We start from the raw sequence: 20,373 nt of genomic DNA on the forward strand, positions 1-20,373 counted from the left end.
TCCTTCCAACCCCTACCGTTCTTTGATTCTGCAGTGTGGTTGACCTTCATCTGCAAAGATTTATCCATTCTAGATAAGTAAATTTGTCAATGTCGCCGCTACCAAATGAAAGGAGTTGAATGTCTCAGCAGTTTAGATTTATTCAGAGCCAGTATTGCCAGTGACTTCCCAAAATATACTTTGTTCTCAAAGCCCAGCAAGTGCAGAAGTGGTCTTTAGCCAGATGTTCCTTCTCTTCAATGAAGTAAAGGTGTATCTGGATAGCTTAGATTGCCTGTTGGTACTGATGATATACTTTAGTTGGTGCACTTCAGCTCTTTGTGTAAAAACAACTGGAGGGAGGTATGTCTAGTTAACCTTTCTGAGGGCCTCTAGTCACTTGTAGTCATCAGGGTGGAAGAAGTCTTGTATCTTAAATGTTTCCTGCCTCACCTGTCTGATGGGTCAGGGGCCCTACTATCTTGAGAATTCTTGTAGAAACTTGTTCCTGTGGCAGTGGTAAAAGGATTTTATGTGAACCTGGAGCATGGGAAATAGGAAACTTCTTGGGTTTAGTACTCTGGCTTGAATTCCACCTTTACTCTTTCAGTGTAGTCCCTCTCTAAAACAATATACTGTGGAAAATTTTGAGCTGGAGAACGATTATGTAGTGGTGGTTGTTTTTTGTTGTTGATGGTTTTTTCTCCCTCCAGTGTTTTGAGATCTTGCAGAAGGGATATTTGTTTTTCTCCAAGATATGTGCCGAGTCCAAAGACTGTTTCCTGTCTCCAGAGTGCGCTATCTCTATGTAGGAAGAATATTGGAGCTCTGCATAGAGGGTTTGATATGCTGTAGAATTTCAAGTGTTCGTTCTTCAGATTTTCTTCAATTTGTTCACTGACTGAAATTCTGCATGATACAAAGAAAGGGGAATGTAGTCTCCTATCCTTCCTAAACTGAATTCTTAAAACCATCCCTTTCTACCCCAGCAATCTTAGTGCATAGTCACGCTTGCTTTTTTCCTAAGCAAGCAGGCATACAATCTTCACCAAGTATCATCGTAAGACTGAAAGAAGCAAAATTAAGTATATCTGTCTCTAGTACTTGAGTTTCATTGGTTTTGTTTTTGAAGATAACTACACAGTTTCAGATTAACACTGGTCAATAGCATCAGCAAAGAAGTGGTGTCACAGTGATTTCTGTGAGAGTTTTGGTGCTACACAGCTAAATGTTGAAGGAAATAGAAAACCCAGAAGTCTTGAAGCTAGCAATTTTGGAGGTGAAGTATCATTGTCAGGATGAATCAACAGTGAAAGCAGCATGTATGTCTTGGCCTGAGTTACTGGTGTTTAATGTGGGATCTTTATAAATTTTATAAAGTATTTACATCATCCTTTTATGGCAGTGTTGCTGTTTGTTAAGTACTTGAGATTTTTATATTTTATTTTTATTTTAATGTAAATTAGGAACTAAAAGACTATCTTAACTCTTAAACCTCTGATAGACTCATCCTTGAGCTTGACTAGATTTTCTTCTAACTGAATATGCTGACCTTGGCTCTCTAGAAGATGGACTCAGGATAATGTTAATACTATGTGTTTCTTTTTTGAGTCTTAATCCTATTTTGAATTTTCAGTCTCTTAAAATATCGCAAGAACACCATGCATCATATTGGATCAAATACATAGATCTCATTCTTTTTATTGCAGAAATAGCAAGTATGTTTGCTATGTATAAAATGTGATGTTTACAGTTTCCTGTATTCCTATTATTCTTTAGTGTGTCTCTTGTCATATTTTTCTGTTTTTCCTATCCATGTAATAGCTTATTGTATGCTTTGCATTCTTCTAGGTGTGGGTTTGTGTTCTGTTTTTTTTTTTTGGTGTGGTGGTGGGTTTTGTTTGGTTGGTTTTGTAGGTTTTGTTTTGCTTTTCCCAGTCTTTCCACCCCAAGGTGTTTAGGGATGTGGAAGATTTTCCTTAACCTCTCTTCATCCTGTCACCAATTCTGGTGCATTTTTGCCTCTAAGGAAACAAGATTTCAACATTTTTCTTTCTAGGTACCTAAAAACAGGGGTGCATGTTGACTTGGCATGTGCTTTTTTTGCAGTGAGACCAAACTTTGAGGAAGGTGGGACAGCAACAACGGGGAGGAAGCACGAGTTTATACGCTCTGAGAGCGAGAACTGGCGCATCTTCAGGGAGGAACAGAATGGGGAAGATGATGATGGAGGTTGGCGACTGGCTGGGTCACGGAGGGATGGTGAGAGGTGGCGCCCACACAGTCCAGGTGAGAGGAGATCTGGGCAAAAATGCAGCTGTGTTTCCAGGGAAAAGTCATTGGGTGAATTGGGACATGGGGGAAGCAGAGGAAAAGGGAGGTGACAAAGTTTGGGACACAAATAGGTAAAGTTCCTGTGGTTTCAGTCATTAAATACTGTTTTGGCATACATGAGGCTCTTGGTCACAAAATGGTTAGCATAAAGTTATGTGCCTTTTGTTTTCTTTTTATTTCTTCAATACCCTAACACATTTAGGAGACTAGTATTTGCCAAGTGTGTGCTTGTATGTGCCTGGTAAAATCAGGATGATTTTTTTTTTTCTTCCCCTAATAGTACTGTTTCTCTGAGGCTGTCTTGCTAAGGGGAGAGAAGTTACCCGTATTAGGCAGCATATCTAAGGCTGGAAGTGACACTAACACTAAATCCTTCAGGTCATGGGCTCTTCCTAGTTTTCTATATGTGTCTGCAGTACTAAGAAGACATCCTTGGCAAAACTTTAAATATGTTGTTCTATGCATCTTGTAGTTACAGGATATCTTGTCTTGGAATCTCGGTTGGGCTATCTTTTGGTTGCAGAAGGCTTATGGGATGCCTTAGGGGGTGATGCAAACAATTTATTTTTCTTCAATTAAAAGCAAGTCACACTTGGTCTTTCAATGGGCCTTATCTCCCTTTTCAACATCCCAAAGGACTTTCAGTACTGTAATGTCTGCTCCTCTGCACATATGTGTGTTACTCTGCCCTCAAATAACTGTTCGCTTGTACTAAAAATTAGCAGTGAGCCCAAGGCTAGATTTTATTATCACATGTTTTCTGTTTAGAGCTGGGCTAAGGGTCAAATTATGAAGAATGTAATTTTCTTTTCCTCAGTGTTTGGTCATGATTGTTCATTAGACACTGCTGTGTTATAGTTCAGGTGACATCAGGCCAGCTATGATTGTACCTTGTGATGATCAGGTGCAGGATGATGCTCACGGGGAGCCTTTTGCAAGTACCAGCCTGCATGCTTTAACTTAAAAGGAAATACAGACCTCAAAAATTCAGAAGTTCATTTATGTCTTGAACTTTTTTTAGAAGATGTTCTAAGACAAGTTTTGAGAATTGATCTGGCTTCCATCATAGGAGATAGTATTACTTATTTGAATTTTTGCTGTAGTAGACAAAATAACTGTTAGGGTTTAGCAGGTATCATAAAAAGCCTATTATAGGAATTCTGTGAATCTGCAGAGCAGTTGTTACCATTGAGACAGACTGAGCTGCCAGCTGTATTGAACTAGTCTCTCACCTTTGGTCAGAGCTGTATTTAAATTCTCCTGTTAGTAGTAGCCACAGGACCATCAAAACTGTTTTAATCACATTCTTTCTTTAAACAATTAACTCAAATGGGCATGGCTTAAACTGCTTCTTTGTACTTACTCTGTCGTTAGGTAATAGTACTAATCATGTGTTCTGCCAAAAATAGAGAAATATCTTCAGAGTACTGGACCTTCTTTTGACTCAGCTCTGCATACTCCCTACTAGATTGTATGCTGCTAGTTTGGTGGTGGGTTTTGTGTGTGTGTGGTTTGTTTGTTCGGTTTGGTTTTGGGTTTTTTTGAGTGAGAACAGTTTAGAAGAACATAGCAGTTGTCAGGCTTGAGTTTACCTTCTGTTAAGCAAATAATAGTTTGACTCCTATAGACCCCTGTTTTTCCAGCTTTTGAATTTTTGAATTCCTCTTTCAGCTATGTTTACTGCAGGATGGCTGACCTAAATCTGCTCATTTTATGTGCAACCCCTTTGTGCATAATCTTGCTCTAAAATTGAGCAAAAGAAAAAGTAGGTCCATATACAATATCTGAAAAAAAAAAATTCTCTACTTTTGGCTTGTGTTTAGTTTATTTTGTAGTATCCATTGGATTCCCCCCCTGCCCCGAATTGGAGGATATAACTTCTAAGAGATCAATACTTGGATTTTCTGCCCAGTGGTCCTTTCACCTATAATGTGACAATAAATCGCAAGGCTAAATTTAGCTTACAGTTCTTTCATTGAATTTGGAATCTTAGTCATATAACTGATGCCTAATGACTGAATTAAATCTCTGGTTTGTGTCCTAATTGATGGTTAAAAAGTTTTAGGTAAGAATTTTTAAGATCTGCCTTTACTTTTGGCTTGCTTTTTGAAGATTGGCAGCCCTGTACCTCACACCTGAGTTGCTCACTATAGTCTTTTTTTTGTTTTTGTTAAGGAACAAGGGCTTATGCCTGTTCCACTTACCTCTTTTTGCCTTTCCACCTAGCTCTGAAAATATGTGGCCTATAAAAGGAGGAGGTTATGTGCTGAATCTTTGCAAGCAGCCTGCATGGTAAACAAGATCATGATGGTCTTAATTTGAACTTTGAAGATACCTGCAATTAGCAAAATGCTAGGGATTCACCTTGCAAAACCACGTTTCTGGATTTCATTGTGATAAACCTGTGCTACTGGCATAGGAATGTGAATAGTATAAAAAATAACTGAGGTGTTTCTCAATGTGTGTTCTCAAGATGGCATTTACAGTGGCACAGAAGGTTCTTAATACCACTTTCTTCTCTCCTATATGAAAGAGAGCTGAAGAAGTGATGCTCCCCTGTTTCTGAGCCCCAGGCTGGCCAACGGGCAGAGATACTCATCTGATTGTAGGACAGGGCATGGCCAGGTTCAGGCCATACTTCCGTTTTTCCACGTTTTGGGAAACCTGACACAGACATTTTTGGTTATATTGAAGAAATGTCTGCTTGTCATTCTAACCAGAAGTGCATCCTGGTTGTCAGCAACCTTCCACACTTAAAGCTTGGAAGGAGTCCTTGGATTCCAAAGGAAGTCCTGGTTTTGATGTTTTGATATTTCTGATGAGGAGAGAGGAAGTAAACTTAATGCTGCTTCTATTGCCATGTCTTTCGAGTAGATGGTATAGTCTGCTTACTTACTGCTTGTTCCCAGAGATGCTTTTGTTCTTTTAAAATGGATCAGCATTTTAAAATGTACTTTTAACATGGAACAGCGTGTGTGACTTGCTTGTAAAGAACGTCTTAGAAACCTACACATCCTAGGACTGCACCAGTTTAGAGGCCAGGGTCTTGTGGGCAAAGATGCATGGGACCTAATGCAGACATCCTCTGCTGAAGAGGATGCATGAAGTGGTTCTTGAGCTCTCTGGAGCTGACTCCATTAGTGCATCCTCAGTGAGCCTGTTTGCTTATGTGTTATTTGAGAAGTTATTGATGAACGGGAAGTTGACATAATAGCCCTAGGATCATAGAGTGGCCTAGATTGAAACTCATTTAACACAGGCAGAAAAGATGAGGCAAGTGCAGTCTTGCCTCATGTCTTTAATGACATTATGAAGGTTGTTTCAGAATATTAATATGACAGTTTGGTTATTTCACAGAATCACAGAATATTAGGGGTTGGAAGGGACTTCAAAAGATCATCTAGTCCAACCCCTGTGCCAGAGCAGGATCATCTATGCCAGATCACACAGGAACGTGTCCAGGCGGGTTTTGATTATCTCTAGAGAGGGAGACTCCACAACCCCCCTGGGCAGCCTGTTCCAGTGTTCTGTCAACTTCAAAGTGAAAAAATTTTTCCTCATGCTTACATGGCACTTACTATGCCTCAGCTTCCACTTACTGCCCCTCGTCGTGTCATTGGGCATCACCAAGAAGAGCATAATGGCATACATAAAAGCATAGATTCCATGTCATAAATAAAAGCATAGATTAAGTTATACAGTGGAATTACTTGCCAATAATCACATACAGTGTAGTGAATGCCTTGTGGAAGGCTCACCTTTTGTGTTTCTTTTCTAGTATATAAAGTCCATAGTATTTCTAGAAGGAGTTTGTTTTACTTTTCCTGTATTTGTGACGTGAAGGTGGATTTTTGTGTGAGTAGTAGGGATGATGTGGAAACATTCCTCATTCATAGGAAGCAAAGTGAACAGTTTTTTCTCTTTACTGTGGTTTAAAAAAAAAAAAAAAAGCTATTTTGGTAGCTGTTTGGTAAACAGTGAGACTGCATTGATTGCACAGATTCTGAGATGAAAAAAAAGGATTCTTTCTCCAGAAGATACACAGCTGTCTTAAAAGCACTGAAAACTAACATGCTTTCAATTTTGCTTTGCACTTTCCTGGTAAAGATAACTCCTCTTGGATGGAAAGCTATTTATGATCCTTTCACTCCCAATTTGCTTTCCGAAGGAGCAAGTTCTTTAGAGTTTAAATAGCAATATTGCAGTCAAAGATTTTTAAGGTTGGCTGAATGAAGATATCTTCTGAATAGATTAGAAAAAAAGAGTGTTTTGCCTCCTTCCCTTATTTATCATTCCAAGTTTTGGCATTCCCTGGCTAAGTACATTTCCACAGACTTAAACAGCTCTTTTCAAAGGTGTTTGAGTACTCAGCAGTCCCTTTTACACATATATGCTCAAAACTCTTTCTGAGGGCAGGAAAGGGGGAAAAAAACATGAGTGGTTTGTTCAGGATGTGACTTTTGCAGGTTGCCTAATAGAAAACATTATATGTATAAAGAAGCCAAAAAAGATGTTGAGTTAATCATCAAGTCTCTAGTATTGCCTGTCTTATGTTGGTGCTCCAGCATGTTTTAGATGTAGTCCAGCTTTCTTAGCCTGACCTAGTTTTTTGATGCTCATAATACAGTTTATAATCTGGGGATGGACATGGGACAGTATTTCGAAGTCTCCTATTTAGTGGTGAGATGCTTCTTTTCTTTCCCTTGTCCTTTAAGATGCCTCTTCATCGGTGGACTGTACCCTGTAGGGGCTTTCTGAGTTTTGTTGCTGTCATCTCTTCATCCACCCTTTTGTCTTTCCAAGTAAGCTACTACCCTCAGGACTGTCTTGTAAAGTTGCTTTCCCCCCACCTTAGACGGCCCTCGTTCTGCAGGCTGGCGGGAACACATGGAACGGCGGCGGAGGTTTGAGTTTGATTTTCGGGAACGAGATGATGAACGGGGCTATCGACGAGTACGGTGTGGTAGTGGCAGCATGGACGACGACAGGGACAGTCTCCCTGAGTGGTGTTTAGAAGACGCAGAAGAAGAAATGGGAACATTTGACTCCTCTGGAGCATTTCTTTCTTTAAAGGTGAGAAGCTGTCTTGGGCTCTTTGCTCTCTTGGAGGAAATGTCCTGTTGTTTCATGTAGATTATGGATGATTACATTGACTTTATAGAAGGTGCAGAAGGAGCCAATACCTGAGGAACAGGAGATGGACTTCCGACCTGTAGAGGAAGGGGAAGAAAGATCTGACTCTGAAGGGAGCCACAATGAAGAAGCCAAAGAGCATGAAAAGGCCACCAAGAAAGAAGGGGAGAAAACAGATAGAGTAGCGGCAGGTAAGGGATGATTCTCGTGCATCTGTACTATGCTGCAGTGTAGAGTTTCTGTTTATACAGTTACATAGAGCCACTCAATGTTACAGAAGCAGTGGAAGAAGCAGTGCAAACATCTTCACCAGCCACCAGGTCAGATACGCCACCGAAATCCCAACCTCCGGACCCACTGCAGACAAGCCTTTTTGAAAGGAAGGAAGAGTCTGTGACAGAGAGAACAGAAAAAACAGAAGATAAAGAAAATCGATCAGAGAATACACCGCCAGCCAAGCTGTCCAACAGAGGGGAAGGTAATACATTTGATAAATTCCTTAAGTTTCCATTACTTGTGATTAGTCTTGATCTCTTTTTAAGAGATTATGGTGGTGAAATGCCGGGATTCACCAGCTGGTCTACAAATATAGGATTTGTGGAATCCACCATCTCAAATGCCTGCAGTGCACTGGTACTTCACATTGCAGCAAAACCTAGAGAAACATGAGGTAGTTGTGGATGGGTTTTGTTGTGATAGAGCAGATCAGTCTGGACTAAACTGGTTTTCCCTTAAGTCAGGTTGGGTACTTGTGCTGTAAGGTGTGCCAGTGTGCAGTGATACATACAGGAAGATCTGAAAAGACTTGCTGTGGTGGGTTGGAAATTCCCCCCCAACATTAACTTTGATAGACCAGCTCAGTGGAAGCAAATGAAAGCTGTATTTACAAGCAAAACTACCATCTACAATGGAATGTAATTAATATATATGAATATACAGTTATTTGCAGATATTTACAATTAACAAACAGCACAAGGACCCCTCTGGTCAAAGACTTGGGGAGCTGCACCAGCTTCTTCACCCTGTCTTCCCCTAATCCCCCCATACACAATGGAAGAGAGAGAAGCCAGAGAAGTTAATACCAGAAAAAGCTATGCAGCCGATGTCAAGCAGAAGCACACAGTATCTCCGAGCCCGAAGCGAGGAGAGAGAATTATTTTGGGAACCAAATCTTATGGGAGATATCTCTCAAATTATTTAGAATAATCATTATTTTCCTTTTTGCACCCAATAGTGATTTATTTTCATTTTTACTATTTTCTGCTTGAGATCTGTGAGAAATTCTTAAGTAGTCTAAAACTATCACACTTGCTTTGGTGCTAATTTTGAGCTGTTGAATGTTTGCTGCAGTAAGAATTTTCATTTATGTTAAAGGTAATTCCTTTTAACATTTTTCTTTTAGATTTGGCTTCTGTTGCTCAAACTTTGCCACAGATTTCTGCAGACACGGCTTCTCCTGCTCATCTTTCTCCACCTGTTTCTAATTCAAATCCTGCTTTGCGGACAGTTCAGACGCCTGTCACAGCTGCTCCAGGCATGGGCAACATTCCCACTGACCCAGATGATGAAGAGGGCCTCAAACACCTAGAGCAGGTAAAATTTCTCAAATTCCTTTGTTGTTGACAGTTGAGAGACTGGAGGAATGTGGAATGCAGAAAATGTGAAGCCTGTAAAAACAGCAGTGTAACTGAAACTTTACACTCCACAATGTGTACTGAAACCTTCTTGTCTTTCCTCCTTTTTTTTTGGAGAATAATTCAAGTTTATACATTGGTTTTCTGAGTACGAGTACTGTACCCAATGTTAAAGAGTTGGAGATCCTAGCACTAATGAGTACTGTCAAATAGTCTTTACATTTGTTTTGAGAAACTGTAGAAGAATATGCCAAATATGTTTAAACAAAATGTACATAAAGAAGGCCCACAGCATTCTGCCCTGTATCAGCAGTAGTGTGTCCAGCAGGACCAGGGAAGTGATTGTCACCCTTTGCTCAAGCACTGGTGAAGCCACACCTTGAGTACTGTGTTCAGTTTTGGATCCCTCACTACAAGGAAGACATTGAGGTGCTGGAGCATGTCAAGAGAAGGGCAATGAAGTTGGTGAAGGGTCTGGAGAACAGCTCTGGTGAGGATCGACTGAGGGAACTGGGGTTGTTTAGTCTGGAGAAAAGGAGGCTGAGGGGAAACCTTCTTGCTCTCTACCACTCCCTGAAATGAGATTGTAGTAAGGTGAGTGCTGGTCTCTTCTCCCTGCAGTAACAAGTGATAGGTCAGTGGGAAATGTCCTCTAATTGCACCAGGGGAAGTTTAGGTTGGACGTGAGGAGAAACTTCTTCACCGAGAGCGTTCTCAAACACTGGAACAGGCTGTGAGGGAGGTCGTTGAATCCCCATCCCTGGAGGTGTTTAAAAGAGGCAGAGATGTGCAGAGAGACATCATTTAGCATCAGCATTGGTATGGTTAGATAATGGTTGGACTCAAAAGTAAATGTCTTTTCCAACTGAAATGATTACATGATCCTGTGATTCCCTGGTGTAGGAAGCGCAGACTGAGTTCATGGAAGTTCAGTGACTGCTGGGATTAGAAACTTTTTTCATGCTTAGTATTTTATTTTTCCCTGTGATACCATGTGGAACATTTTTGGCAAGTTACTTAAAAGCTTTGCTTAAGCAAGTGAACTGTGCTTATTCAGCATTCTCACCAGGGGGTAGCCTGAGCTTGGGGATTGTGGTGGTTACACCAGGTCTTGAGTTAACTGTAATTTCTGGTACAGTGGGTACTACAAGGTTGTTGTGTTTAACATACTAATTTTCACATCTGTAAGCATATATCTAACTCTTGTATTCCTTGCTGGTTTCTCTGCAGCAAGCAGAGAAAATGGTGGCATACCTGCAGGACAGTGCCCTTGATGATGAAAGACTAGCAGCAAAAATTCAAGAGCACAGAGCAAAGGGTTCGTCTATGCCATTGTTTCATGAAGCCATGCAGAAGTGGTACTACAAAGATCCACAAGGAGAAATTCAGGGTAGGTCTGTGCCCTTTACGCTTCCTCTTTTGTTTCACTGAACTGTTAGAGTTCTTCACAAGATTACCACCAACAGATATTTGATGCTTGTTTTCACAAAAGCAGCACAGGGAATTTACCGCTCTAGAGTTAGATTTTGAAAATAAGTCTTCTTCCCATCACTGCCTCCATCAGCTGAGCATGCCTATTGTCGAATTGCACCTTATTGTGGCTGAGTTTTGCCATCACTTCATGTTTCTGTAAACTGAGGTTGGACTAAAAGCTGTTTTTCACGTCAATGCTCAGATTTCTAGATAATAGTGGTAAAAGCCAAGAATGTGACCATTCGGTAGCTTGATGAAGAATCCATGAGGGGCACTGAAATCAGTTTTCAAGTCTCAGCCCAAAGACATAAAGAGCTTTAGAATCTAGAGCAAAGAGAAAACAAGTTTTCACGAGCCAGCACCCATGCATGATCTCAGTTTAAATTGTATTTGTAGCCAGTGCTTTATTAGTTCATATGACACCAACTGTTTCATGCTTGAATTTTTCATTTCAGTTGCAGAAGATCTGAGATTTAAGTTGAAGCAGGCATTTTGTGTAGATATTTGCATCTTTGTTTTCAGAAGGTACTTTTCTTTTGGTGGTCTCAGGGCTCTCTTTCAGTAGCTACTTAATCATGTTTTGGGGAGGCAGCTAAGCAGCAAGTGCCTTGCTGTACTTCACAAAGTAGTAGTTGCTAATGCTGTTTAATGGCTTCCTCAGTTGTGAACTCTAGATAGGATTGGTGGGATGGTGTTTGTGGCATCTGTGCTAGTCTGTTGTCTGCAGGTATTGGGCATCTTCACAGTTTTCTTCTTACCCTTTTAAGTGTGAAGGATGTTTGCCATAAAGCATTTCTGTTTGCTCACTGTGCTTTAAACTGTATGTTAGTTTCTGGTGGGTGTTTATTGTTCAGTGATGACTTAACAGTTTTTTACTGGAGTAAAATTGAATGTGTCCTCCAGAAGTAAAACCTCCCATGCAATTTTATCCTGCAATGTGTCTTGTGGTTTCATATTCTTCGGGATGAGTTACCTTCGAAAAGACACTATGTACAGAGAAGGCAGGAATTACTGAATATTCTTGTTTTTCAGAGGACATTTTTTTCAAAACTCAGGTGGCTCTTACTGTGTTGAATCACCTGGGTTTTTTATACTGGCTTTATGTCTGTTTGGACATGTGAAATTAGTATAGGAGTCCTCCTTTGAAGGGAGTGACTGCAGCTTTCCTCTGGAAAGAGAAGGAAAAGTATAGCATTTTGAGAAGGGAAGGAGAAACTGGTTTTCTCACCTTAATATAATTGTCCACTTAGAGGTGTATCTACTAACCTGCTAAGGTATATAGAAGCAAAACTTCTGTAAGACATAAGTACTCCTAATTAGAAAGCTGGAGTTGAAACAGGCTAAAACTGTTTAATTATCTGTATAATGTATATCAGGAAAGCAGCTCTTGTGCTCTTAGCACTGTAAGCTAGTGACAGAGCTGAGGTCTGAACTGGAAATTGCAGCCTGATGCTGATCCTGAAGTAATGAACTTTGCTGGAAGGCAGCATCTCTATTAGATGGATCAGGCTGTTACACCACCATGGCTGTTTAGCAGATGAGGGAAAGGCTGTAGAGGTTGACTACTTAGATGCTAATGAAGCTTCTGACACCGTTTGCTGCAGCATCCTTCTGGAGACATTGGCTGCTCATGGCTTAGATGAGTGGATGGTTTGCTGGGTAAAGAAACTGGCTGGATGACCAGGCCCGAAGAGTAGTGATCAGTGGGGTTAAATCCAGTTGGCAGCCAGTCACAAATGGTGTTCCCCAGGGCTCATCACTGGGTCCAGTTCTCTTTAATGTCTTTATCATACATCTGGATGAGGGAATTGAGTGCAGTCTCAGTAAGTTTGTAGATGATGCTAATTTTGGTGGGAGCGTTGGTCTGCTTGAGGTTAGGAAGGCTCTGTGGAGGGATCTGGACAGGCTGGATTAATGGGATAGGGCCAGTGGGATGAAGATCAACAAGGCTAAGTGCCACATGCTGCTCTTGGGTGTAACAGCCCCATGAACACTCCAGATTTGGGGCAGCGTGGATGGAAAGCTGCCAAGGAGAGAAAAACCTGAAGGTGCTGGTAGCCAGCCAGTTGAATGTGAGTCAGCATATGCCCAGGTGGCCAAGAAGGCCAACAGTGTCCTGGGCTGTATCAGCAATAGTGTGACCAGCAGGACCAGAGAAGTGGTTGTACCCTTGCATTCAACAGTGGTGAGGCCACACCTTGAGTGCTGCTTTCATTACAAGGACATTGAGATGCTGAAATGTGTCCAGGGAAGGGCAATGAAGCCAGTAAAGGGTCTGGCGAACAGGTGTGGTGAGGAGCAGCTGAGGAAATTGGGATTAGTTAGTCTGGAGAAAAGGAGGCTGAGGGGGGAGACTTTCTTGCTTTTTATACCCTCCTGAAAGGAGGCTGTATCCAGGTGGATGTTCATCTCTTCTCACTAGTAACAAGTGATAGGACAAGAGGAAGTGGCCTCAAGTTGCACCAGGGGAGGTTTAGATTGGATATTTGAAGAAACTTCTGTTCTGAAAGGGTTCTCAAAGACTGGAACAGGCTCCCCATGGAAATGATTGAATCCTCATTCCTGGAGGTGTTTCAAAGAGGCAGAGATGTGGTGCTGAAGGACATGGCTTAACACCAGACTTGGTAGTCAGATAATGATTGGACTCCATGACCTTGAAGGTCTTTTCCAACTGAAACAATTCTAAGGGAGATTTAGGTTGGATATTAGGAAAAATTTCTTCACTGAAGGGTTTGTGAAGCACTGGAACAGGCTGCATGGGGAAGCAGTGGAATCACCAGTCCTGGAGGTATTTAAAAGATGTATAGATACGGTGTTGAGGATGTGGCTTAGTGGTGACTTGGTTGTGTTAGGTTGTGTTAGGTGCAAGATATCTTCCAACCAAAATGATTCCATGATTCTACACTTGACCTTAATTTCAGAGCCGATTATCTCTCTCCAATGCATGGTAAAAGCAGTCATGCACTTTTCATTTAAGACTGTGTGGGGTAATGTTGCAGCCCCTGTAAAGATTTGGATGTGTTCTTTGTCACTTCAGCCTTTAATGTTCTGTCTGACCAGATGAGTGGATAAGAGGGAGAGGAACACCTGATGGCTAGGTACTGGGTTATGTTTAACAAGCACTGCCCTATTGGTTTCCAGTATACTCAACTTGGCCTTACTTGCCCTTCCCCCATGTGTATTGGTTTATATTATTTCAGGTCCTTTCAGTAATCAGGAAATGGCAGAGTGGTTCCAGGCTGGGTACTTCACTATGTCACTGTTGGTTAAGAGAGCCTGTGATGAGACATTTCAGCCACTTGGAGACATCATGAAAATGTGGGGCAGGGTTCCCTTCACTCCAGGTCCAGCACCACTTCCACATCTGGTAAGTATGTGACAGTTACAGCATTCAAATAGTCCTGTAACAAATGGAATTGAATTATGTACACATCAACTGCTGTCTTGGAATTGCAGGTGGTCTGAGCACCAAAGCTGAACTCTGTATTTTTAAGAGGAGAAAAGACTCAGTTTTAAGAAGTGTTTGCTTTGCCATGTCTGTGGGTGGAACGCTTGGTCCTGTATGTTTCAGTCAGGATACCACAGACTTTGTAAAATGTTGGTCTCTGTTTAGGTATTTTTCTATTTTCTTTCTTTTCAGTTCAGAGGACAACATTCATATTGCTTGCATTTGCAACATACTACTGTTAATACATATATTATTAAAATGGAATGTTTTATTCTTAAACAGGGTGAGCTGGACCAAGAGCGGCTGACCAGACAACAGGAGTTGGCCCTGATCCAAATGCAGCACCTCCAGTATCAGCATCTTTTAATACAGTAAGACTGCCAGTCCCAGAGATCTTCAAGTGGCTATGTTCTGCTCCGTGTTTGTAATCATCTGGGTTCAGCTCCTATTCATTGTTTCCTTGGGCAGTGGGGCTGGGCGTGTATCACCTCCAATAGCAATAAGTTGCTTCCACAGTCTCTAAAGGCTTAGTAGTCTACAGGAGTAGGACAGCGTGGCTCCTTCAGGCATGCTTTCCAGCATCTTTTTTAGTGTCCTGCATAGCTACTTTAGTGAGACCTGCTACATGTAGGAAGCTGTTACATTCCAACTGAATCCCAGCTACACTTGTAATGCAGTTTGGATGTTGTGGAGTCAGGGAAAGACTACATATCTTTTGAACAGGAGACAGAGAAGGCAGAGTTTACTTTGATCTTCTTGCTTAGCATTTTGAAGGTCAGTGGAAGGTAATGCTGGAGAAAGCAGTTTGTCATCCATTGTCAGTTGTTCAGTTGTCAGTTGTTCAGTTCTGGCCAGTTCTTGAAACCTGTTTTATAGGAGCTTGGAGAAAAGAAAGCAGTCAAACAACTCGTTCATGTGTCCTGAAAGCATGTGCCATGGTGATGATTTTTGAATTCTGATTGTCAGCTTATGATTTGATAAGGCAGGAGCCTGCCCCTGTACCAGAGGCTGCCTTCACACACTGGGGAAGAGATTGATCTCTGTAGATGTGCAGTCATCAAAGCCAGGCTAATTTAAGCAATCTGTATGCAGTTTGTAGAAACAGGGAAGCAGTGTTGCACAGCTTACAGAAGAACTTGGTTCATCTTGTGTGGGCCAAGTTGTTGTGTTCTTGTATTTTGGTTCTTTCCAAGGCCTCGTTCTGTGACTTGCTCTAGCGTTTAGCACATATATTATATAGGTCAGTGGGCATTAGTCACAGAGAATTAATCTGTGTGCAACTTCTGCAGCTTGGGCATGATACAAGCAACAAATACCAGTGATTCTCTGCTTCTCTTTTGAAGACAACAATATGCACAGGTGCTGGCTCAGCAACAAAAGGCAGCCCTCTCATCCCAGCAGCAGCAACAGCTCGCTATTCTCTTGCAACAGTTCCAGGCCCTGAAGATGAGGTGAGTTAGCCCAGACTTGAGCTGAACACTATTTTTCCTGTACTCCAACTGTATATAACAGTTACAACCTTGTCAACGGCCTGTCCTATTCAGCTTTGCTCATACTTGATTATTACATATTTTAAAGATTGTGTGAATATGCAGCAGTTGCAGGATGTTGGATACTTCTTTATGTAAGTGGTCTTTACCTCAGAGGATGTTTATGAAAATCAGAAGGAAAAAATCTTACGGCTGAAATTGTATCTTTTTTGACAGACCTGTTGTGCTGGTAACAGAATGGCTTTGCCCATTGAGTTCTGCAGTGCTAAGTGCTTGTTCCTCAAACTAGCCTGTAAGCAACAAATACAAACAGCAGCAGTAGCTGTCTTAGCCCCTGGCAGCAGGGATGAGAGGAAAAAGAACTCTACAAGCAGTTAGTGTTGTCCACATTATATTTCTGTTTTAAATAGAGGTGTGGAAGGACAGGAGTATGTTACAAGTTACTGATTCTCCTGCGTGTTCAGAGCACTCCTCTCCATGGAAGTGGCATATTAACTATTCCTGTTGGTATTACAGAATATCTGAACAGAACATGATGCCACCTGTTACAAGGTCTGTGTCAGTGCCGGACACTGGCTCAATATGGGAACTTCAGTCAGCTTCACAGCCTACAGGTAAGGTGCTTAGCACATGTCAGATCTGCTGAGACAAGTTCAGAGGAATTGAATATTATATCATAGAAGTGTTCTATTCTGATGGGAGGAGTTTGAGTAACTGGTTCTTGTGTAGAATTTTGTAGGAAAATCAGCATTGCTTCAGTAATGGACAAACCTTGATCTACAGGAAGATAGGTTAAAATACTGACTAAGGCTAATGTGTTAGGATTTTAGTACATAAAACTCTATAACAGTGTATACAAGATTATCCCCTTTCAGTTGTTTGTGGTTTTGGTGGGTTTTTTTGTTTTTGTTTTTTTTTTTGTTTTGATGTTTATTTTTGCTTGTCAATGTTTGTTCTCTTCACTATCTAGTCTGGGAAGGAAGCAGTGTCTGGGATCTCCCCATTGATACTGCAGCTCAGGGACCAGCTCTAGAACAACTTCAGCTCGAGAAGGCCAAAGCTGCAAAGGTCAGAAACTGTTTTATGCTGTAAGAAGTTGGGATTGCTGTTCTGGAATGTAACTGTGTTACTTGAGCGAATGGAAGATTATTAGCTCTGTATGATTTTGATTAGGTGTTCATGGAAAAACATCGTAAAGAGAACGGGTTATAGAAACCACTTATGAAATCTTTGTGGACTGCTGTTCAGAAACCATTGCTGTGGAGGTACTACTGACCTCTAACATAGTGTTGATGGTTTTTACATTTGCGATTAAAAACTCTTCCCTAGCCACCTTTCTTTTAAAGTGGCATCATCATGAATTGTCGTGCCAAACCCTGAGTTGGAGCAGGTAGTCATTCTTACACTGCCTGCATCTTTTCTCCTGAATCCTGAGTCTCGTTTATTTGGGTTGTTTCACTCTTACTCAAGCAGTAAACTATTTTTGTGGGTTTGAACCTGTAAGATTCTGTGCATTTACTGCAACTGATTATTTTATGATGACTGCAAAGCAACTCACTGTTAGCATCTAAAGTCAGAGGTTATTTTAAGGAGCTGATGTAGAAAGACTAGAGAATTGGTGTTGGTTGCAGAATAGAAATTTTCAGGAATCTGACTTGAGTAGGCAGCCAGCTGATAGGTAAAAAAACCAAGGGAGAGCATCTGTCAGAGGCTTCGTCTGTTACCTTGTTAACTATAATCTCAGCAGAGTTGCCCTAAGAAACGGTGTAGGAATACGTTACCTGCATCTGAGTATAGTTTTGTGTGAATTGTAGCTAGAGCAAGAGAGGAGAGAAGTGGAAATGAGGGCCAAACGAGAGGAAGAGGAGAGGAAAAGGCAGGAGGAGCTTCGGAGGCAACAAGAAGAGCTACTTAGGAGGCAGCAGGAAGATGAGAGGAAACGACGAGAAGAAGAAGAACTGGCCCGCAGGAAGCAAGTGAGTTTCCTCAATGCAGTTCATCTCTAATTAATTTTAATACTTTATAAAACTCACTTTAAGAATCCTGTGGGGTCTAATTAATCTTTGGTAGGCATATATGAAGACAGCTCTTTTTTAATGTGAGTATATGAAATTATTCTTCTTCTGTTCTTGAAGTTAAGAGCCCAAATTGCAACCTAAGAAATGGGCTTTGCAGTTTATTTTCAGATAGGTTCCTGGTTGTGAGCTGAGAGGCTTCTTTCCATGTAGAATATTCACTCCTAACTCCTCCCTAGTGTCAATATTAGACTTTAGTTAGTTGCCCAGGTGTTGTGCATTTAATCTTGATTCACCATTTATGCAGTCTAGTGTCTTGATAAGGGTATATTCTGGAGTAGACTGGAGCTTGAGCAGCTGTTTCAAGTGGCTAAACTGGGCTATAGTGGAAAAGAATGATGTAATATTCAGTTTCTTTCTGGGGTTGGTTTGTTTGTTTTTTGAACTTAGAGTTTTCTGAATAAATGACTCTCTGGGTTATGTCAGAGTCTATCAGCTTTATTTTCTTGAGTTGGTATTTGGGAAAGGAAGGGATGCAGTTTGGACAAGCAGATTTATGTAAAGCATGATCTCTGCTGCAGTAGAATGGACATAGGAGTTGCACTATGTTCTTGCAAGAGTGGAAATGACATTAGCTTGACATTTCTAGCATTTACTTGTGAATTCTGTATGGAAGACATTAACTAGTGTTCCTTAAGGTAAAGACAGTGAATGTTAACATTTTTTCACACTGTATGTGAAGGATAGCAGTAAGCTCATTGTTAAGCTTATTTGCATGTTTCCTGGTTGATGGATCAGACACTTGTGAGGAAGCCTCTAGAATCTTTACTTTTATTTCTAAGTTTGTCGTAGACCTCGATTCACTCAGTGTTTGGGTTTTGTTACTGAAGATTTATTTCAGTAGTATTGCAGTATGATGTGTAGCTAGCTTTCATGGTATCTTTAAAGAATCAAATCTATAAGTAAATGGCTCCTTGCTTTAATGTATCGTACTTTGTGTATAGCAGGTCATTATGGTGTGCAATGAAACAAAAATCCTTGAGTTCAAGGTTTACTGTAGCATTAAAGCAATAATAATCTCAAAAGTTTAAATTTTGAGTTAAGTTGCTTTAGATCTGTTTTAATAATTAATTTTTCAGCTGATCACCTGGTAACTCAATGTGCCATCCATGGTAGCTTCAAATAAATAGACATAATAGACATACTTATTCTGAATAAATAAGTATTCAGAAATAAGTCTGAAAACTTATTTCTTTTCAGACTAAGTGTTTCTACTGTATATATCTTCTTCAAAATGTCCATTACATTCCAAAGTTTTTTGTACAGAGAACAATCTCCCTTTCTGAGATGTCGTGGGAAATAATTATTTGCAAGGAGGAAGCATAATGGGATTGAAAAGCAGTAATAGCAGGTGTCTTAGTTTATTGCCAATTGATTAATTGCCACAATGCTTAATTCTGAGCAGTAATGTCTTGAAAAGGTTACAAAGAGTTTAAGCACTTCTCTGGAAAGAGAAAATAGTACTGTATTCTGTATTAAAAGAAAGCAAACAAATACAACTGGTCTGATATTTGAATCTGACTTCTGTACTGGAAGGCATTGTAGAATCAGGGATGAACTGATTTATTAGCATGGATTTATACGGAGGAGATGATGCTTAACAAATTTGATTAACTTCTTTTGAGGAGATGACAGTGAGAGCTGAGAGGGGTGAAGCAGTAGACTTAATCTGCCTGGACTTCAGGAAGGCTTTTGATGTAATACTGCATAAAAGACTAGTATATAAGGTTAGTAAATACGCTGTTGATGGTGAATTCTAAATAAAAAAAAAATAACTAATGGAAATTCAATTCTGTAGGATGAAATGTCATACCAAATGTTGAATCCAGTTCTGTTCATAGTTGTCATCAATTACTTGCACTGTAGAACTGCAAACAGTCATGCCAAGCTTGTGTAGTTCCTGTATATCTTTTTTGTTCGTGGTCTGATTGGTATCTTCTGTTTTATAATGATCGATCACTTTCAGGATCAAAATTTGAGGTTTAAGGACTGGCTAATAATTTTCTCTAAGTTATATAATTATTGCTCCCTTTCAAGTACCTGGCTCAAAGATGAGAACTTCCAAACAAAGATTTGTAATCCCTAGTAAAAAAGACAAGCAGAATTATAGGTGTTATTAACTGAAAAAATGTTGTAATATTTTATTTAAGAATTCAGAGTCTGTTGAAATGGGGATTGCTACTTAAGGATTTTCTGCAATTTTACAGATACTTTAAAGGATCTGAAATAAGTTGTCTCCACAGCAAGATGTGTACTCGAAAATAACTATTAGAAGAGATGCTAAAGAGTATTGGGATTCTCTTGGAGCAGGAAGCCATGAATATGGGAGCAGTAAGAGACAAAGGAATAAGTCTGTTTCCCATATGAGTCAATGGCAGAAAGCTGGAGAGCTTTGAACGTTTTTGGTCGTATGCTTAAACAAAACCATTGAATAATAAGATACAGAAGTAAATTCTAAGACAACCTTTTCTATAGCTGTGAAGAGTATATAAAAAGAAATACTTCAGCCACATGGTTGTCAGCTTTTCACGATCTCATAGTTCTTTTTTTTTTTCCACGCATGTTGGCACAACACTGTTCACCTTTACTTTTCAAGGGGAGAGAAGTCTTTATTTAATTGCTGTCATTTAGCAGTGTCTCTCTCTCTCTCCTGGCATGCTTGAGCTAGAAGGGAGATCCCTACAGCTTTATTATGGTAATTTTAGCCTCATTTCCCAAAGGGAAAGTAGGGCAGAGATGTCAGTGAACTACTGTTGTATGGAAGGACTGGGCCACTTTGTCCTTTTCTCTCAGGTACTACATGGGAT

At 40.5% G+C, this 20,373-nt stretch overlaps 1 protein-coding gene across 1 annotated transcript in view; it reads left to right on the top strand.

The window, feature by feature from the left end:
* Window positions 1-20,373, top strand: part of GIGYF2 (GRB10 interacting GYF protein 2) — an 84,321-nt gene that overhangs the window by 49,667 nt on the left and 14,281 nt on the right. The window contains exons 8-19 of the mRNA XM_054386369.1: window positions 2,089-2,268; window positions 7,169-7,386; window positions 7,475-7,637; window positions 7,724-7,924; window positions 8,849-9,039; window positions 10,311-10,470; window positions 13,754-13,920; window positions 14,284-14,372; window positions 15,345-15,452; window positions 16,008-16,105; window positions 16,462-16,559; window positions 17,306-17,467. Coding sequence (XP_054242344.1) covers window positions 2,089-2,268; window positions 7,169-7,386; window positions 7,475-7,637; window positions 7,724-7,924; window positions 8,849-9,039; window positions 10,311-10,470; window positions 13,754-13,920; window positions 14,284-14,372; window positions 15,345-15,452; window positions 16,008-16,105; window positions 16,462-16,559; window positions 17,306-17,467 — 1,835 coding nt within the window. The remainder of the gene's footprint in view (window positions 1-2,088; window positions 2,269-7,168; window positions 7,387-7,474; window positions 7,638-7,723; window positions 7,925-8,848; window positions 9,040-10,310; window positions 10,471-13,753; window positions 13,921-14,283; window positions 14,373-15,344; window positions 15,453-16,007; window positions 16,106-16,461; window positions 16,560-17,305; window positions 17,468-20,373) is intronic.

This window comes from Indicator indicator, chromosome 13 (assembly GCF_027791375.1).
Source record: "Indicator indicator isolate 239-I01 chromosome 13, UM_Iind_1.1, whole genome shotgun sequence".
Taxonomy (NCBI): domain Eukaryota; kingdom Metazoa; phylum Chordata; class Aves; order Piciformes; family Indicatoridae; genus Indicator; species Indicator indicator.